The 21,084-nt window shown below is 44.2% G+C and overlaps 2 protein-coding genes across 2 annotated transcripts in view; both read left to right on the top strand.

Annotated features, from left to right (window-relative positions):
• Positions 1-2,418: 2,418 nt before the first annotated feature.
• On the top strand, positions 2,419-11,671 carry LOC144730939 (uncharacterized). Its single transcript, XM_078611822.1, has 6 exons — positions 2,419-3,599; positions 4,132-4,315; positions 6,503-6,665; positions 6,962-7,172; positions 8,442-8,583; positions 9,853-11,671. The coding sequence occupies exons 1-6, from the start codon at positions 2,851-2,853 to the stop codon at positions 9,919-9,921; spliced, it is 1,518 nt and encodes a 505-aa protein (XP_078467948.1). The 5' UTR covers positions 2,419-2,850; the 3' UTR covers positions 9,922-11,671.
• A 2,111-nt stretch (positions 11,672-13,782) lies between these two features.
• LOC144730956 (protein argonaute-1) overlaps positions 13,783-21,084 on the top strand; it is a 36,181-nt gene continuing 28,879 nt past the window's right edge. The window contains exons 1-2 of the mRNA XM_078611846.1: positions 13,783-13,967; positions 20,201-20,369. Of these exons, the coding sequence (XP_078467972.1) occupies positions 13,937-13,967; positions 20,201-20,369 (200 nt within the window). The 5' untranslated portion in view covers positions 13,783-13,936. The remainder of the gene's footprint in view (positions 13,968-20,200; positions 20,370-21,084) is intronic.

The following is a 21,084-nucleotide window of genomic DNA, read 5'->3' as shown; positions in this document are numbered from 1 at the left end:
ATAACTACATACAAAATATAAATATTTAGTCAATTGGCTGTATGGTCTTCTGGCAAGAGCATCAAAACAGGATTGGTTCAAAACAAGAACCGGAGCGTTTTCCCACATTCAGAATCTTATCCACAGACAGGTTTACTTGAGCCAATGCTGGTGACTTGATCCTTGGTTAAAAACTTGGCTTCAAGCAAGCCTGATTTTTCTGATGAGAGACAATTTTGAAACCAATGCAGCTGATAATATGTACTCCCTGACGGCCGTGCAGCTGATTGAGTTTTCTAAGAAATACGTCCAAAAATTACATAATTACAAATAGGGGAAAGGGGCATTATGTATAACGTATCAATCGTACAAATCGGTAAGCATATTGGTTGTCACATTTGCAAGCAAATGGAAAAGACTGGGTGAAAAGAGTCAGGTGTTTTGAACCCCATGTCTATGCAACAGTCCAATATGGCAGTCATGGATAACTAAACTCTAAAGGTATAGTTTGCATTCAGTACAGAAAGATAGCAGGAAATTTGAATCCACATCGACTGGAGCCAGGGCTGGAAGTGTAACTTCTACATTTTGGTTTTGGGGCAATAATATCCATCATCACACTGGTAATTGTATACAGTTCTAAAGCTCACTGATTAGTGCTTAGAATATGAAACTGGCCATTTTTTGTTGTTTCATGGCTCCATTGCCAATAGGAATAATGAACATCCACCAGTCTGACAACTCCCACAACTACTGTCCTCGCCCATATATTGAACACCGCTTTGTTGGAAACTGCAATATTTCCTGAAAAGCCAGTCTGCGAAGATGAGACCTATTTTTACCCATGACAAATATGGATATATTTACACAATTCAAACATTTTATTCAAACATTAACTTCCTATCAACATGGAAGTTGTGTCGATCCATAAAAAAACACGTGTTTAGCGATTGATTAATTATTCCAATTGTGCTGTCGGTGTCATGCCTTCAGACTGAACAAATTTGTAACGCCAGCCTCGAGCAGTGCACCTTGACTGAGAACCACTTTTGAAAATATCACGCAATGACTTCTCTCGTCACTTCATATACACTAGGAGCGCACCTTGTATATATCCTGCATAGTCGCATATCAATCCAAAAAATGCATTTTCAGAGCTGCAAATTATATTTTTATCAAAACCAAATGTCATGTATTCGTATGCTGAGGCCATGAACTCACTACACGTGAGAACCTGGTGTAATCATAGATGGCTTAACCCTGGAATGAACCTAGGTTGTCTCTGCAGTACTGGCCTCTGCTCTAAAACAACTGATAAATGGGCACACAAAACACATCCTTCACGTATCTGTCCCTCCACATTAAAAAAAACATTTACACATCCCATTAGTATGAGTGCAACACTACCAAACTGAACCGGTTTCAACATTCAAGTGTCTCATTATCAATCAATCTTGCTTGAACCAATGCCGGAGAACCACTAAATATGTACAGGCAAGGACTTTCTGTTAAATATGAGTCCCCAGTTCGATACAACCAATGCTGGTAATATGCACGATATTAAAATACGTGTGGCTGATGGGATGTGTTAAACAAAACTTGTATTTATTTGCGTGGAGGGACAGACATGTATGTGAAGGTGGTGCATTGCATGCTTATGCATTTTACTACTTGCAATTAAAATAAATATACTTAACGTGCCGCTCCTCCGGATCGAGAGAAGCCAATTGAGGTGGTTTGGGCATCTGGTAAGGATGCCCCCCGGTAGACTCCCCTTGTAATTTACAGGGCACGTCCCACTGGGCGAAGACCCTGGGATTGGCCCAGGACAGGCTGGCGGGACTATGTCGCTCGGCTGGCCAGGGAACGTTTGTAAATTCCCTATGAAGAGCTAGAGTCTGGTAAGTAGTGTATAATGTATAGTAATGTAATGTAGTGTCGTAGTGCTGGAGTCTGTCGCCAGGGAAAGGGAGGTCTGGGCCGCCTTTCTCAACATGCTACCGCCGCGACCCTCAACCAGGACAAACGGTGTGAGAAACGAACGAACGACATGATAATTGTTTTTTTACCCTTTTATCTGGCAACAAAACTGACACCTTTTTTTACAAGGAGTCATGTTTGCATTGACCACAATACCTGCAGTCAGAACGCAAAAAAAACATAACTCTGATAATGTATGCACTGTCCTTGAAATTGATTGGTCCACACCCGAGACAGCTTTTCCTTAGAGCCTAATCTCACATGGTGTTGGACCAGATGACGCCAATGAACGCCGCTTTGATTGCTGCGTCCAGGAGAACCTCGGCGCGACGCGCAGGGGATCGGATTTTAAACGCGCGCGCCCTCTGTGATTGGACGGCTCGGTTTTGTGGGCGGAGTCTAATCGGCGGTATAAAACCCCCGGTTAGCGGTGACGCGTTTCCTGTCGGAGGTCGCCGTTCATGGACGAGGTTGGTCGAGGCAAAAGGGTCCCCCCCGAGTCGCGTCGAGTTAAAAAAATAAAAAAAACTATCTTCGTAATTAACAACGCGGCAACACTGATCCGCGCAACCACGCGCTGTTGTTGTTATTGTTGTTATTATTATTGTGAGGCGACTCTTTAAAGGTTCATTGGAGTGCGTTAAAAACTTAAATAAATATAAGCGGTGACGTCACGAAGAGGTTCTCAAAACCGTTTAATGCCGTTGAGTCTCTAACGTCGGCACAGCGCGGATTATACAACATTATTAAGCGTTTACAATAGTAACCAGCAGCTATTTTATACCCGCAATACCACCAACAACAGCTATAATAAATCGTTACGTGAATATAACAAATCCTGGAGCAAAAAAAAAACGAATTGATAATAGCGAATCACTTCACATTTGATCAATGGGGGACCCCAGCCAATATATTGATGAGCAGGGCCAGGTTGGACCCACGGGGCAGTCGGCGCACATGGACCGTGATGACCTCGCAAGCGAGGCCGTGGCAGGGATGGTCCCGGGGGGCCCCTACGTGGAGATGAGCGAAGTGATTTACGCGCAGTTGCACCAAATGTCCTACACCTCCATAGCAAGCACGCCGACTGGGCAGGGGCAGCAAGAAGGGGGCAGCACTGAAGACGAATGTGTGGAGGAGACATTGGTCGCTACACAAGGCCAGCAGGATCAGCAGGTGTTAGTTGCCCCTGCCCAGGACAATGCGTTTCAGGCCGCAGTGCAGCAGCAGCAAGGCCACATGGACTTTCACGACCTCAAGGCGATGCTGGTGAATGAGCCGCCCTCTGCTCACCAACACCATCAGCATCATCACCACCAGCAGGACCAGCAGCAGCATCTGCTGGTCGTTCACAGTATGGAGACGCACCCAGAGATGCAGGTGCACGAGGTTGAGTCTCCACGGCTGCTGGATCTCACCACAGTGGGGCCGTTGCCGCGGGACACGGAGGAGGACGAGGAGGAGGAGGCAGGGGGTGGTGGTGGCACCGTGAGATGCCAGATGCGACAAGGGGCAATGGGAGTGAGGGTTCGGCTGGAGGATCGCTTTGCGGAGAATAGCAGCAGCAGCAGGGACTTGATGTGTGAGAAGTTTCTCTCTGCCCAGAGACAGCAAAGGGGTCCGGCCTTGGAGCACAGCAAGTAAGGGTCAGATTCCCCGTCTGGTTAGTGAGGTCTATGGGGCCAAGGCATCTAGGCAAATTGGAAGTGCCAGGAGATTGGGTTCGAGGGTTGATCCCAGAATATATCTTTTGTGTAACATTTAGAATAGTATAAATGTATGTTGAGTTTGGAAAATATGTTATGGGATCTGGATTCACCAAATAGATTCCGTGTGTTGGGTAGTAATCGGTGTCTGTAGGGAAATTATGGGTAATGTGTGGGGTTTTTTTGGGTGTTCTGTTGCCCTTTAACATGCCAAACATTAATTGAATTGCCCAACCATTCCAATTTAGCACTGTCCTGAAAAACGAGTCTTGAGACATCAGTGGGAAAATAAATGCCATACTTTTATATTGATATGACGTTTTCCTAAACTTGTAGTGAAGTTGAAAATGTCACAATGTATATTAGATGTGCATCTAAATGACTGAGGCAAAGGTGTGCCTTTCAATATAAGGTCTAGGGGCTTTACTGCACAACTGACTGCGCTGTGATGGCCTGTGTCCTTCAGCTTGGTGTCTGGGGCTCAGCACCTGGCTGAGTATTGCGGGCAGCAGACTCTGGAGCAGCAGCATCTGCAGCAGCTGCATTCAGACCCAATCACTGGGGAGGTCGTTTCAGGGCCCAGCTCCTCGGTCGTGAAGTTTGTGTTCCCCGGTTACAAGCAACATAAGTGCTTTCCCAGCAGTTCCAAGGTGAATGAGCCATGTTTATTTTTTCTACATCATATCACTGTGAGTATGCTCGTTCTCATCAGAACTCACACGCAAGGTTGGGTCTGGTTAGTAATTGAAATGAATACCGGGCTTAAGCTTGGGCTGCGAGGTGGCCAGGAGATGGCATCACATTCTTGAGTCTAACTGCTGAGCTTTGAGTGTTTCCCTTCATATGCGTGGGTTTTCTCTGGTTTCCTCCCACATGCAAAACACTCTTTAATTGGTCAAATATCCCAATACCAAATATCCCACGGTAAGGTTTCCCTGGGTAAATAAAAAGCACTGTAAGACAAGTTAAGGGTACATGTTTGGATGTGGTCAATGGCAAGATGGGGCTAATTATCTACTTTGACCCGAAATTAAATGCTTTGGAGGCAAGGGTCGGTGTGGGTCTCAGATTTGTGAGCTTCCCAAACCCACCGAGCTGGAAAATGAGTAAATCAAGTGGGTTAACTCATCTATGCTTACCTTTGAGGGTATGTCTTGCATGTTTTGCTTAATTCAGCTTCAAAGGTTTACTCCCATAATTGGGGTTTCACTCCGTGGCGGCTTTGGACATTTCCACTAGGTGGGGCTGTTGTGAGTTACCTCTGAATATATTGTGTTCTAATTATGAAAAAAACATCGTCATGTAATTGGCCTTCTCGTGAAAGTGACATAACTGTCTTATCTACCAACGGTAGGCATTTATAAACAATACGAAACAAAACAACAGCACTCAAATTCTGCCCCCATGACCCTCATGTCCACACTACACAACCCCTTTGACACTGCGAAAAGCCTGAAGAACAATTAAAGATCAAAGGGTAATTAACACGACTCGACAAATGAGCCAAGGCAACCAAGACACCGCATACTGTACAATAACAGCCACATACCGTCGTAGGCCGTGACCTGTTATATTAGCACAGTGCAACCTAGCGTTGTAACATAGTAATTACAGCTGTGGGCGCCACCCAGAATGGGTCTCAAACGGCGTGGCTGAAATGCTCGAAGCTAATCGCAATGAATGCAGGGACATCTCTCACTCGGACGCCTTCACAGCCGCTCCGAGACCAGCGGTTTCTAAAATTAACAACTAAAAATGTTATCTTCATTAGGCAATTCACGTTGAAAGAATCATATTTTAAAAATTTCAAACGCAACAAAACTATAGAAAAGTATTTTTCGACAGATGCTTGGTGGGGCGGCGCCCCAACGCCTCGAGTGGACGAAGCGCGCATGGTTTTACTTTAAAAATATGGAACAGCTGAACTGAGATTTCAAGATGAAATGTGTCGTCAGTAACAGTTTTCACAGCTACATTACAAAATGTCTTAAAAAATGCATCGCAAAAAATAAAGAGAGAAACATAAAAATGGGAAAAGTAGGAACCATAACTTTGCTGAATACGATCCTAATAACCAATGTAACATATGCTTGAATAACTTTTAAATGGCTGCAGAATTGGGCTCAAAATGATTGAGCAGAAGAAGTCACATACAATTCACTAAACAAATACAATTATTCTTCTTGGTTCTTTCGGTAAAGTCACGTAGAAGGGAAGTAATAAAATAATAAAAATAAAACATAATAAAATAATTCTCACGACGTTTCGGCTACAACGCAAGCCGTCTTCACAGCTGCTTGCGTTGTAGCCGAAACGTCGTGAGAATTATTTTATTTTATTATGTTTTATTTTTATTATTTTATTACTTCCCTTCTACGTGACTTTACCGAAAGAACCAAGAAGATGAATCCCTGCAGTCACGAAAGCTTTAAATCGAAAAATACAATTATTGTTGACGGGACTTCTGATGAAACAGCAGAATATTTATAACCAGGGCAAATATTGAAGGTGGATCTGAACAAAAATTACGAAATACAGAGGTGAGCCTAATCAGGTTGGAGTGCTTTTGGATAATGATAATGAAAAGCAACATACCAGTGTGCCAAAAGAGAGACGTTTTCCATTAGTAAATATTGCCTACTCTGATATATAAATAATCAGACATGAACGAAAACTGAAAAGTATCTGAAGGAGCTTGGAGAGATACATGCTCGGACCAGAAATCATACATTCCGAAAAAGAATACTAATTTGAACTCATCAAATGTGCTGTGTACAAACTGCTGCATTCAAATAATGTGCCTTTTGTTTGTTCTTGTGTTAAAAATTGTTGCTCAGATGGTGCCTCCACCTCAAAATATACCGACAGAGCAGTTACTGGAGTCTTTGCACATGAAGTTCAACCAGGGCTTGGAGGCCCCAATGCACATGGGTTCGCTGGCACCACCAGTCTTTAGCACAGACAAGCATCCATCCACACAGCCCTGGAAGAGCCAAGAAGGTGCGTTTGTCACTTTTCGACATACAACAATGGCAGTACCTGTCCCTAGTCACGACAAGTGTGTTTGTGTGTTAATACATAAAAAGTGAAGAGCAGTTGTTACCACACTTTTTTTTTTTTTACAAACGAAGGAATATGCACTCATCTCCACTTGTACATACTCGTATAATCCTCAGTCATAGTGTGTGCAGTCAGAGTGTCTATATGAGTATATGTGAGTGCATGCATGCGTATAAGTATGGACAAGCATGAGCTTGTGTGTATGTGCGCACACGTGCCTCTTTGCATTTGTTCAGAGTTGGAGAAGGAACTGCGCAATGTTTTCAACGAGGCCAAGGTACAGCCCAAGCGGCACCTCGACAGGTCGGAGCGCAAGACCCTGGGTGACATCGGAAACAAGATGAGGGGGCAAGCCCCGTCGCAAAGCTCGTATGCAAGCCCGGCCTCGCCGCCGGAGGGGGGGAACTACAAGCGCGTGCGGCACAACCTCATGGAGAGAGATAGGAGGTGTGGCGCTCGGGCTCACGCCTGCGACCCTGTGCCTTGGAGGATCAATGGATCACTTCGATTCGTGAATTTCCCAAAACTGTTGAGATGGTGATATAGCATGTGGGCTTGAGATGTTGGGTGTTGTCTCATCGTGCGTTTTGTGGGTTTTCTGTGGGTACCGTGGTTTCCTTCCACATGCTAAACTTTCAGTAATCGACTGTGCCAAACATCCCAGTGCAGAATGTGTCTTAAAAGTAGGCCTGACTGTTAGTATCTCTCAGGGAAAAAAATGACATTTTGTTAGAGCAGGGGTCCGCAACCAAAATAACGTTCAATGTTTTTTAAATTTGATAAAAAAAAACTATTTCAAGAGCCCACAATACACGTGAATACATACTGCACATACATAACGTCACGCAGTCAGTAAAGAGCCGCATGCGGCTCCGGAGCCGCGGGTTGCCGACCCCTGCCCCTGACAATGCTCTGTGGTCTATTTGCCTCCTTAGCCTCTCCAGCAATGGGTGTCAATAATACAGTTTGGCATTCTAAATAAATGAAATGTGACTTAATAAAAAAAATGCAAGGTGTGTAGTGGTGGTGCGGTGGTTAGCACACTGCCCTATGAACCGAGTCACATGAGTTCACATTCTGGCCACGTATAACATCGGCGGGGAGTGCTATCTAAACATCCTGGGTCCTCCAATCACCAACCTGTAACGACCAGTGTGGCGAAGCATGGTCAAGCAACCTTGATCGACGTGGCTTATGGAGGCAGATTATATTTGTATAAATGTATTGGTTGAAGGAGAGGGTAAGGGGGTGTTGCTATGGAGAGAAGTAATACGCAGAAGATAATCATAATTCCTAAATGATAAAAGCATGACAATCTCGCAATGTAATGCGATTTTAATAAGAGAAAATGAGCCCTGCCTCACATTCATTTGAAGAGGGAGAAGCCTCGACTTCTTAATGGTACTTCATCCCGAAATATCTAAACTTCGCCTCAAGACTCATTTTCAAGAGGGTCCTGTTTAAATTGTTTTGGCCAATTACCAAGCACATCTGCATATGGGAGGAACCCAAAGTGCCCATACAAAACCCACGCATAGGAAATAACATTGAACTGACCCAAACACATAGGTTAGTGACCGATTGGGTATACTGTCATTTCTTGGCTCCATCATGTGTGTGCGATCCATCAACGTGCTGGATTATGGTCGTGCAGCGAGATGAGCAAAGGATTGTCCCCCACCCGCCCACCCCCCCACCCCGTGCTGATTTGTGCAGGCGACGCATTCGTATTTGCTGTGACGAGCTCAACTACCTGGTTCCCTTCTGCAACGTGGAGACGGACAAGGCCACCACCCTGCAGTGGTCAGTCACGTTCCTCAAGTACATTCAGGAAAATCATGGCAAGCACCTCAAGCAGGTGAGGCCACACACAACACGGCATCCAAGTTCCAATGCCAGAATTGTATCTTGACGACATTACCTCAACACGTAATTTTACTCGTTCGCAGTTCAATATGTTTAGGTGATGTTTTGTCCAAATTCCAGCTGGTGGTTCATTGTTATCGCAAGCATCTTGCAATTGGAAGGTTGCGAGTTCAAATAATGGTGGGGGGGGGGGGGGGTCGACTGAACACATCTCTACAGGGTCAATACAATAGATACCAGTTTGTCGGAAAGGCAACCGTAGTTGTCAGATGGATAGACTTTCCCCGGGCATAGGGATGTGGAATTTTCACCACTGGTTCAAAGCTGTAAACAGATTAGCACCATCACATTTTTCTTTGGAGGAGGAAATTACACTTTTATAAATCTCAAAGATCATATGAAAAATTTGCCAAAATGTTCATTGATTCATTATCGTTTTAACTTTTATATATGTTTTACTATTTTTCTTTTTTTATATAAACTCCCATCACAATTGTTCTATCGGAGTCCTATCAAGAAGGAAATAGATATATGCAGTTCATAATCAATAATGCTCATGGGAAAGGGAGATGGACTGAAAGGAAAATACAACTCAAAAAACATACAACTGGTGTCTGGTAGATATATATCTAGGTTGTCTATCTCAGATTGACCCGAATTTGAAACTTCGTGAATGAATAATAGACTTTGAAATCCCAGGTAAATGTGTCATTATGAAACTAGTGATGTCACCACAACACTTCTTCCGAACATGTAAATACAACGTCAATGCTGTGATATCACTCGAGCTTACTGTGACTTTAAAGTATTCTTTTAAATAATCAACAAAGCATTAAAACTCTTATCAGACAGCCAAAAACACGTACCCTAAGTACATATGTGCAGGGTGGCAAGAGCTCGTCTTCTAGGCTTTCTTTTAGGAATGTTACCAGTTTAATTCAATTTCCCAAAGCAGCAGTTAAAAGGGAAAGTTGTTTTTTCTCCCCGCCTCTGTTCACCCAGCAGTATAAATGGCTATACCACAGTAGGTCACGTGTAGTTGGGTAAAGTGTGGGTAACTCCTCCCTCTCCAAATACGTCTGGCCAGCTTGGAAGATGACGAAAAATTACCTCTAGAGGGACTGCAAAGAGCTCCCTCGGTTGGAGGGTTTTCTGGCAGCGGTGGCGTGAGCAAGCATTTGCTCGGCTGTACCTTTACCTTACTTCCAGCTTAAGCAGGGCATCTCTGTGTCTGTGTGTATGTGTGTGACTGCGAGCACAGGAGTTTGAAAGCATGTTCTGCAACAAGGCAGAGCAGTCAATTAAACCGAAGGAGACGAGCAGGGTGTGAGAAGAAATGATGGCGCCACACACAACCCCGTTGACACATCTCTCTCTAATCCTGAACAGCTATATCTTAACATTTGGTTCGTCATTTAATTTGCAGTTTGTGAAACGTTTGTATTTTGTCAAGTTTTGTTGGTGAGTTGTTGCACCCATCGGTGGCAATGGTCATGAATTTGGATTGTTGAAATGCAGAAGAATCCTCGTCATGATCCCGCGGATATTGATCTATTTTTTTGAAGGAAAGTGTGGCGAGACCAGCTCATGGAAGAAATGTGCAAGCTAAACATGCTCACAATAGCCCTGCTCAATATATTCTCAATGAATATCCGAGGCTAAAGATGATAATTGTTCACTTAATGAGCTTTTTAACTGTCATATGTACTGTTTGTACAGGTACCATTTTTTCTGGGTAACTGTTGTGGAAATAGTGGCAGTAGTGTAATCGGGTTATATTGCACTAACAATCCAAAACTTGGGTGAAACCAGCCTACAATTGCCATGTAGAGAAGCAAACTTTATACTGACGAACAGGCCATTTGTTACCTTTCCATTATCAATGTGGTGGCTGGATCAGTTAGCTATGCTTGTGTATCTAGACTGATGATGCACACAGGGCAGTGAGTTATTTCACGATTTATTGCACTCTACTGCAAATATAGTAGTAACCGTGTTATACTTGAAGTTTGTGTAGATAGAGTATTGTTTTGAACAGCTTTGGCAGGCTTTTGCAGGAGGTAGCAGTTTCACATTTTCGTTCCGTAATGTATTTGAGTTGGGCTTTGTAAAAAACCCGTTTATGGACCTTTGTTAGTCACCATACTTTCAAGACTAAAGAAACCATATATCTTTGGTCCTAGAGATGTGATTTTTGTTTGCTTGGGCAGTGAACTCGGGGAAAGCCATTATTTACAAAATGCAATTTCTTGTATTCTTATGATGCTTTGTTGGTAATTTACTGTTTTGTTAACTTTTGTTATTGTTTGAATGGACTTTGCACTTTTATGTTGGATTTGATTTTGTCAAGAATTTGGAAAATGTTAATATTTAAATATCAACTTAAATGCAAAGCAGCTGGAGTGGCAGCACTGTGTTAGTGCACTGCATTCTGAACCTGCCAAAGGCACATCTGTGTCTGTTGTGAAGCTTGTTAAATAACGTTGTTTTGTAATGCAGTGTAGTGCAGTGCCCAGTACATTCAATTCTGTATTTGTGCAAATAAATAATACTTTGAAGTTGTGCACTGACTTTCAGTCCATAGCCGCACATGAGGATTCTGTTCTTAAGATGCTCACCAACCAAAACTAGCAGTGTGGGACTTGGGGGCAGCCCTGGCCTTAGCCATAACCTCTCAACCTGAGTGAAACTGCAGTTACTATTACTTTGAGTTTTTACAGCTGCCTCCACTGGATGAGATGTGCTTTATAATTAATGTCAGGCTCCCTTTGCTTCTGTGACTCATTTAAGTGTCGTCACCCTGTGTCACATTACACGTCCTAACCGTTTAATTTGTTGCGTTATGCTCACTTACTTGAGCGGATCAGTTTGGTTTGGATTTGATGGTGAAAAATGCTTCTAAATGCAACTGCAGCCCAGTGTTTGAATTCGTTATATTTGTGTGAATATGAACATCTTGAGTCTGTAACCTCTGCAGCATGCTGGTTCGTATACAATGGTTTATATGTAAGGTGTTTTATGATTTTCCTACGCATGACATGAACAGTTATTTAAAATGCAATAAATATAGTTACAAAGTTCTTTCATTTTTCCTCATTACTGGCAATGGAGGCGAACATTTCTGTTTGTGATTTTAATTGTGGGGGAGGAGATTGTTGACGAAGCACAGGCTTGGGGATGCCGTATTGAGCCATTAGATGGCAGTATGCACTCATACGATTGATAACTGTCACGGTAAAAACAAATCATGACCTTAGTGGCTGAGGTGTCTTCACCTCTCAAACTCACGTCACTGCCTCCACTAGAGGGAGCGCACGATACCCCGAAATTAACTAGTTTACGCCGAGTCAACCAGTAAATTCCCTGATTTGAAGCTTTAGTGACTACGGGAATCCATACTCTTTGGTTCTTTCAGTAAAGTCACGTGGATAGAAAAAAATATCACGACGTTTCGATCGCAACGCAAGCAATCGTCTGATTATAATTTTTTCTATCTACGTGGCTTTACCGAAAAACCCAAATACTGTAATATGAACTACTGCAGTCACGAAAGCTTTTAAGTCAAGATAAAAAAAATAGTTTATAGAGTATAGTACTGTACAGGGTGGTCCAGATGTCTTCTGAGCCCCTGTAAAATATCTAAAACTTCATGTTTTTTAAGGAAGGTTTATTTCAAGCAGAAATTAATTATTATTTGGTTCTTTCGGTTAAGTCACGTCTAAAGATAAAATAATAAATTAAATTAAATAATAGAATACGACGTTTCGATTGCAACACAAAACGTCGTATTCTATTATTTAATTTATTATTTTATCTTTAGACGTGACTTAACCGAAAGAACCAAATAATAATTCCTGCAGTCACGAAAGTTCTAAAATTAAGATAGAAATTAATGACTTGGTGGGTGGGGGTCACAAGACATGGACAGCCCAATACATTTGTATATTCTTGGTTCTTTCGGTAAAGTCACGTAGAAGGGAAATAAGAAAATTATAAAACAATAAAATAAATTAGTTTTCTAATAAAATAAAAAAATTATGCAATCACAAAAGCTTTAAATAAAAATTCACCCAATACATTGTTGGAGGACCCCACGTAAGATGGCCGCGGAATTTGGCTTCGGAGTCGCCTTCAAGGTCGCCCACTGGGAAATCACGTGGGCAGTGCCCAGGTCACGTGAGCAAATGTAGGGAGGGGCAGCGAGGGTGAAAGGTGCACCTAGCCTGGCACATGCGCAGTGGTGACGTCGCCGTCACATCGTGGCGAACGGCGCATGTTCGAGGTTGTTGTTGCATACAGAATCGGAATATTTATACTGGGGAATCCGATGAGCTATAAAGATCATTTCAACAGATGTCCACTCGGGGCGAGTCAGAACCTGACAACAAACAGTACAAAAACACGATAGGAAGGTAAATATATAACTTGGATAAACCATACAAATACAACTAAAAGGGAAACAATACCGAAAGAACCAAGAAAATGAATCCCTGCAGTCACGAAAGCTTTAAATCAAAATACAACAAAATTATGTTTTTTTTATATCTTTCCAGGCAAAGCCCACTGAGGTGTTGCCTTTTTCCTTAAGCGACCTGGCCACAAATGATAGCTCAACGAGGAGGGGGGGTTAAGATCACGTGATCTAACAAGGGGGGGACAGGGTGGATAAGATCACGTGATGCAATAAGGGGGGGGGACAGAGGGTGGATAAGATCACGTGATGCAATAAGGGGGGGGCAGAGGGGTGGTTAGATCACGTGATCCAATAAGGGGGGGGGGCAGAGGGTGGTTAGATCACGTGATCCAACGACGAGGGGGGACAGAGGGTGGTTAGATCACGTGATCCAACGACGGGGGACGGACGAGGGGGATAAGATCACGTGATCGTGCCAACGGTTGGGGCCCTGAGGGCGGAGGGGGTGTAGGGGGAGGGTGCGTAGGGGAGGGGGTTTAGGGGGAGGGGGTGTAGGGGAGGGGGTGCGTAGGGGAGGGGGTGTAGTGGGAGGGGTGCAGGGGAGGGGGTGTAGGGGTGGGGGTGCGTAGGGTAGGGGGAGTAGGGGAAGGGGGGTATAGGGGAGAGCCCCCCCCCCCGCACAACCCAGTCACGTGGGTGAGCGCGCAGCCAATGCGCTGCGTTGTTGAGCGCGAGGCCTCGAGCCCGTGCATAACAAGGCCCCCCCCTCCCCCCCGCTCGCGCGCGCGGGCCCAACCCGGGCCCCGTCTCGCACTCTGCCCGCGTCCTCCTCTCGGCGTCTCGCCCGCCCGTCAGGCGCCGTCGTCGTCAAACCTCGTCAGTCCCTGCGATTGACGACGCTCACAAGACGCGCCTCCTCCTCGTTAATGGCATGGACACAGGAGTAGAAGCTACCGCTGTGGGTGCGTTGAGAGAAACAACAACACCCGTGGCACAGTTGCGTTGTTGAAGAGTGGCCCGTAATTGTGGTTAATTCGTGATGTTTTTGTGGGGCACATCTCTTGTGTAAAAGTGATATTGCCGCACATATTTGGTATTTTTTGTAATGTGTGTGGCCCTTTAGTACAATGTTTACATTTTGGGTTTAAAAAAAAGTCGAATTTTGGAACAAAATAAATGATTGTTTGGCAACATTGGTGGCATTCGGTGGGCCATTTCTGGTGCAAAAGTGTTTTGAGCCACAAATTACCACCACTTGTTTGTATATTATATATTTAACCAATGAGGTTTCTCTAACTTGTGTGCTTTCCACGTATGCACCTTTAGTTTGTTTATCATTCATACACGGTTATTATATATATGGTCAAATGTTTTACAGTAAGCACAGTCGCTGTGCGAATTTCCATTGTTTGGTGATGTTGTTATTGCCACTTTCTGGATGCTGCTGCTGCTGTTTATGACTTTGCTTGAGGAGTTTTTGGCTCGTAAAAGCACCCGTGGTTGAGAGCATAAACCACCTTTTTGCCACCTTTTCGCCACCTTTTCATCTCTGCGGTGTAATTTACAACAACATGGATAAAAGGCAACAAACATACGAGATATTTATCTCGAGCGCCGCTGATGCAAACACGCTCCTGGTCCCTTTAAATGCGGCGGTGGCACCGACGTGTGTCTGTTGAGGTCGCTGAGTCAAAAGGGGGACAACGCCACTCGGATGTTGCGGCTGCATTTACTTCTGTGGTATTGTCGTCACAGACACGGCAATGTGCGTCTAAGCTCGATTAAGTGACTTGTAGAACGTCGGTGCCGTTTGTCGCGAAAGACGGGAGCTGCTGCTGATGCGTGTGCGCTTCATGTAAAGTGATCGATGCCTTGGCACTGTATTGTTGGTATGTGTGTGTGCGTGTCAGCCAGTCGATGTATGGATGTGTGCTTAGTATATTATTGGTGTGCGTATTACGTGTTTGCATTATGCCTTTGTTAACATAGGTTATGCGTTTGTTCGCTATGAATATAGCTTCAAGTTCATGTATTAGGTATAGCCCTGTGAGCCATTCGGCTCTTGAATCGGGTGCAACCTCAACAAACAAAAAACAAAAACATGAACAAAAAACATCTTAAAGTGAATATGTGACTGAGTGCAAACAGAAAATCCAAGAAAAGACAGCAAAATATTGCTGTTGCGTTCGCGAGCAGTTTCGGGATTGTGATTACTCTTAGTTCTGTATCAGCACTGTCCGGTATTTATTTCCTGTTGAAGTGTTGTGTATGCTTTGCGTGGGCGATGGATGTCCACTGTTATTGTTGTTCATCTGTTAGCGCAAGAGCAGTGTGCTTTATTTGTGTATCTCATGTACAATGTGTTTACTATTAGTGTTAGTATGGTGTGTATTCACGAAGTATGAACACTGCACCGTGATAATTTGTTAGTGGGGATGTCGTTTGTCCACTAGTGTAGTTTGCTGTTACTGTTAACTCGTGTGGACATTGAGTGTGCGTTAACTCTCTGCGTTGTTGCTGTGTACCTTATGAGTGGAGGTTCTGTGTGTGATCCCTGTTAGTGCGAACACCACTGCACCCTGTTCGTGAATTGGTGACCTGCCCATCCTGGACATCTATGAAAAATAGCTTAATAGCTCATCGGATTCCTCCAGTCTAAATACATATTTTGATTCTCAGTCCCATGTGCATTAATAGTGTAGGGACTGTTCACGATTGGTGTATCCGCTGTGTGTTCACGATTATCGGTGTGTCACAGGTTCATTCGTGTTGTTCCGCTTACTGTGTGTGGGTTAATCAATTATCGTCATCAGCCGTGGTCTACACAACTGGATGAACGAATCCACGTACTCTCAACAACCCTCACAGCCCTGAGCTGATCTCATTGCTCGATCGCAGAAGTGGTTGTTATCTGTGAAAATGCTGTCAGGTGGCTTCAAGTCCGTCTCTCATCTCTTCCATTGGTCACCATCCCTTAACAAGTCAATACCTTCTTCTTACACGCGTTTGTCCCACTCATGTGGGGTCCGCTGTCCTTGCCAACCTTCGCCACGCTGTCCTGTCCTGCGCCATCTCTGTTTCCTCTCCTCGGGCCACCATGTCCGATCGTACCACATCGCCCACCTCTACTTCTGCCTTCCTCTTGATCTCTTTTCTTCCACTTGCATCACTTGCACCTTCTTACCTACATAAATTTTTCCTGTTGTCTCTCTGTTGTGAAAATGCTGTTGTCTTTTCCATTGCAACCACTCGTTTTGCCTCTCTTCTCACTACCAGGTATTCTTCCAGATGGTCCCTCTCGTGTTCTGCCACTCCTTAAACTTGGCCTTTTTCTCTCTTGTTGCCTTTTGCACTTCATCACTCCACCATGTTTCCTTCTGTTGCATCTGTCTTCCTTTGCTCACTCCCACCGTACTACCTGTTGCTTTCAGTATTGCACTCACCAGTTGTGCCCACATTTCATTCACACTCCTCCTAGGCCTTACACTTGTTAAGTTCTCCATAGCTTGCCTGCAGTATTTTTCTTTCTCGTTGATTAGTTGCCACCATTTCACCCTACTACAGTTCTTTTATCTCACCTTCCTCTTCCTAACAAGTAGTCTATGTTGTCCAGTCACACACACTCTCCAGGGATTACTTTGCAGTTCTTCACTCGTTGCTTCCTCCTCACCAAAATAAAATCTGTCTGGCTCTTCACCTCTCCATATGTCCCTCCTGCTTCTGGAATTAGGTTAATCACCACTGCAAGATCATTTGCCTGGGTCATTCGAAGTATGTCCTCTCCGCCCCCATTCCTACTGCCATATCCGCATCCTCTATGGTTCCTTTCATATCCTTACCTCTTCCCGCTTTTTCACTTAAGTCTGCGCCCATCACCACTGCTTCATCTACCGGTAAACTCTGAAACTCCTGCTCTAAGCTCTCCAAAAATTCATCCTTCTCTTGCCTACTGCAGCCCATCTGCGGGGCATACGCAGGCACCACATTTACAACCCCACTGTCCAGTACTAGTCTGACTATGATCAGTCTGTCATTCACTCTTCTGACTTCCACCACCTTTCTCTTAATCTCCTCACTCGGCACAACTCCAATCCCATTACGCCTTGCTGTGGTTCCATGGTATAACAATTTAAACCCACAGCCAATCTATTTCGCTCTGCTGTCTTTCCATTTTGTTTGCTGGATGCATGCGATGTCGACTTTCCTCCTCAAGAAGTCCACTAATTCCTGACCTTGTCCTGTCATTGTTCCAATATTCCATGTGGCCAACCTTCCTCTCGGAACAACCTTCTGCTCTTACCATTTTGTTTCTCCATTTTGATCTGTGCAGACAACATACTACCACCACCCGGGTCTGCACTCTCTGCAGCGACAGAGTCATTGGGTGCCGAGATTCTTCGCACATCCTCTGCCCACTTAAGGGCTGTGGGGGACTGAGGACCATTTGTTTGCAAGGACTTTATATCTTCTTGGTTCTTTCGGTAAAGTCACGTAGAAGGGAAATAATAAAATAATTAAAATAAAACAATAAAATACAATTCTCACGACGTTTCGGCCACAACGCAAGCAGCCGTCCTCAGGTGAAGAACAGGTCTGTCGGTAAGACAGACGCTGTCTTCCCGACAGACCTGTTCTCCATAATAAAATAATTCTCACGACGTTTCGGCCACAACGCAAGCAGCCGTCCTCAGGTGAAGAACAGGTCTGTCGGGAAGACAGACGCTGTCTGTCGGGAAGACAGACCTGTTCTTATTATTTCCCTTCTACGTGACTTTACCGAAATAACCAAGAAGATGAATCCCTGCAGTCACGAAAGCTTTAAATCGATAAGGACTTTATATGTTTTGGCTTTAGGCTTTTACGGCCGGTTGCTACCAGACTCCAACCCTCTTCTCTTTTTATCCTGGCATGGGACAGGCAGATACGAATTTCTGGTGGAGTTGATGTCTATAATTTGTGTTGTCAGATCCATGTATTTTTCTTTCTGCCTGTCAATGTAATTGGAAGCATGCATCTCTCCGTGCTTCATACTTCTTGGCTTTTGTTCAATATTCTTTGTTAGTGTCTATTTAAATATGGAGTAGGCTAAATGACCAAAATGCATGATGAATTTAACTACTAAATCAGGGTAAAGAAAATTACATCATTGTAAGGGGAGACTTCAATGTAAAGTAACTTAGGCTGTGACCAACTTTAGCTGAGGACAATGTTAAACTATTATTGTGGATATGTGATACTGTGCCTGTCTTTGTATCATCTGATTGATTCTTGAGATGTTTGATGTCTGTATGCACTGTTGAATTGTTTGCATGGTTGATTATCGTGTTAGTTATTGGCAGGCCAGTTTGTTATATGGTCGTCTGATGTAGTGATCTGTTTGGTTCATAACTACTATGGTGTTTGAATAAAGAAAGAAACAATAATTCTGCAGCTTAAGTTGATGTGATGTCAATGAGAATTGCATGGGGAATGGGCCATTACCCAGGTACTCAGGTGCATATATTGTATCCAGATGTTGCCACCACGTGTCACTCGTACCGCGTGGCCAAAGGTGGTAGTGCCCTGACACAACTGCTCTTTAGAAACACAGAAAGCCTATTGTGTCACAACTAGTGAAATGTATCAAAGAATGTAGCTGCAATATGTTAAAAACTAAGCATCGTTGGAAATTTCTCAAATGGTCAATCGCAATTGAGACTCGAGTGTATATCTAATGTTGACAGAAGTGGTAGGCCAGTGTTGCTCTTTTTGACTTGTTTATTTTGGACTAGCTGTACTACCCGGCTTCGCCCGGGACTTGGATCCACCACGCGCGACCGCCTTTGTCTCCCCAGTGGCGATGTTCACACACCACAGCAGTTATTTGTTTGAGGCTTAGTCGACCTAGGGAGGCCCAGGAGCAGTTGAAATAATCGTCACCGGTGGTGGCCGTGAGCGGGAATCGAACTCGGGTCGCCGGGTTCGTAGCGCGGCGCGCTAACCACTACACGACAAGGCGTTACGCTTCCACATGCGCGGGTCACGTGACAGATTTGACGTCACAGTTCACTTGCCGTGCAAAAAATATATGCATTATTGAGCCCCCCCCCCCAAAAAAAACAAAAGTGTATTTTTATAATTTTTGCATGGTGTACTGTCTGGAAAGTACCCACATGGCAAATTTCAAGTTTGTTGCATGTCGGGAAGTACGCTAAACATTTTTGAACAGACACACATGCACAACTTTGCCTTTTATATATATGGAGATGGAGTCTGAAATTAGATTTTTAAAAAAGTTGTGGACTGATGAGATAGAGAGAGAAGCGTTTCTGCACAATAATGCACGTCCGCACACTGTGCATGCCACAGTGGATTTGTTTAGAGTGTAGCTGAGATGTTCTGGTACGTCCGGCACACAGGGCAATACTTCAGATCTGTTTGGAATTCGGACCTCCGAGAGAAGCTGCACGAGGAAGGCAGTTTGTTGGCTATGGATGTTGTAAATCGACACCCTCATAAATTAGATGTCCCCTCTAAACGGATATTCCAGCTAAATATTATAAACCAAAATAAAAAAATTAAATAGTGACAAAGCGGTGATGCTATCATGACTTATAAAGACCGGTCCGAGGATGTCTATGCTTTTGGCATTAGGAAGTATGTGGGCTGTAGAGGACATGTGTTTTAGTAGAGGGTGGCTAACCATTTAAAAATAATTTATGGTCCTTTTTTAATCCACTGCTGGATGAAGGCGTCTGCATTCAATGTCGATTATTGGGGTTGTTTGGCCATTATGCATTGCAGGTTAGTGAAGGGGGTTCAGAACTGGTGGCCAGGAATCAAACTCGTTCAGCCTAGTACGCTCATCGCTGTCCCACCACTCCACCCCAGAGGGAGACTATATAGATGTATGTTCTGTTTGTCATTGATTCTCACAACTATTTTCTGCAAAAAACATATTTCTCTTTGTTGAAACACCCACATATCTGGATGTTGACATGGCTAGCTGGATAGTTCTTCCTTTTGTTAGCCGGTTGAATATTGTTGGATGTTAACATGCTCAGAATGGTACTCCTTCGCCTAGTTTCCGGAGACAGCCATACTCATACATTTCCATTATGCTGATTCTCCCCTATTCGAGAACACATACAGGGGGCGACAGGGATATTGGTAAATATGGCTGATTTAACTCTTCCCTCTCTCCCTCACCCTGCAGGGGATGTGCTGCCCCCTCACCTGCAGGCCCCTCGCAGGCCTGGCCTCGGCACGGTGGGAAAGCACATCAAGCTTCTGGCAAACTACTTTGAGGTGGACATCCCAAAAATCGAGGTGCATCACTACGACCTGGACATCAAGCCCGAGAAATGTCCTCGAAGAGTCAACAGGTGCCTAAATGCCTTTTGCATACTGCACGCTGCTAAGCTCATCTCCAGATGATGTGTTGGTACCCGCCTGTGATTCTGCGCTTTGGTTGTTGATGGATTTGGTAGAGATTTGTGAGACTCCTAAACCGCTCGGCTGTAAGGTAACGAGAAAATGGTACTACAGCTAGTGAGTTGGTGAACCTGTTTGTGCAGACATCTACAAATGCTATCTCTTCATATGCGTGCGGGTTTTTGTTTAATGCATGGCCATACCTGGAAGGCTGAGGCCAGGGATTTAGCGGCAGCTGTTCATCTCCCTGTGGCATCCTTTGCAGTGATGTCATTCATTGCGATGACTTCCTATGCACAGCCTCGTGTTAACGGTAGTCTATTTTGGAGGTGTTCTTGCTGGATTGGCCTGTTTTATCCACTTAGTCTGGTTGGTTCAGACTACCGGGTAATGTGAACATGGCTATTGAGGCCCTGTCAATTGAGGTATGTTTAACCCGTTGCCCAAGGAGAAGAGATTGACCTCTGAATTGAGTTAAAGACAGTTCGGCTCTCAAATAACCATTACCCTAAAGAGATTTGTGGTCTCAATAGGCTTTCACCGAGTTCAAAATGAAGATAATTTATTTTAGTAAATAAAATAAGAATATCTCTTGAAACAGCATGGATTTGCTCTGTCACATGTGCTCATCATTGCTGCTGGCACTGATGTTATTGTGCAAACGTG

Source organism: Lampetra planeri, chromosome 2 (genome assembly GCF_965212315.1).
Source record: "Lampetra planeri chromosome 2, kcLamPlan1.2.h2, whole genome shotgun sequence".
Taxonomy (NCBI): Eukaryota; Metazoa; Chordata; class Hyperoartia; order Petromyzontiformes; family Petromyzontidae; genus Lampetra; species Lampetra planeri.
The sequence above is the reverse complement of the archived record's forward strand: the minus strand, read 5'-3'. Positions and strand labels throughout refer to the sequence as shown.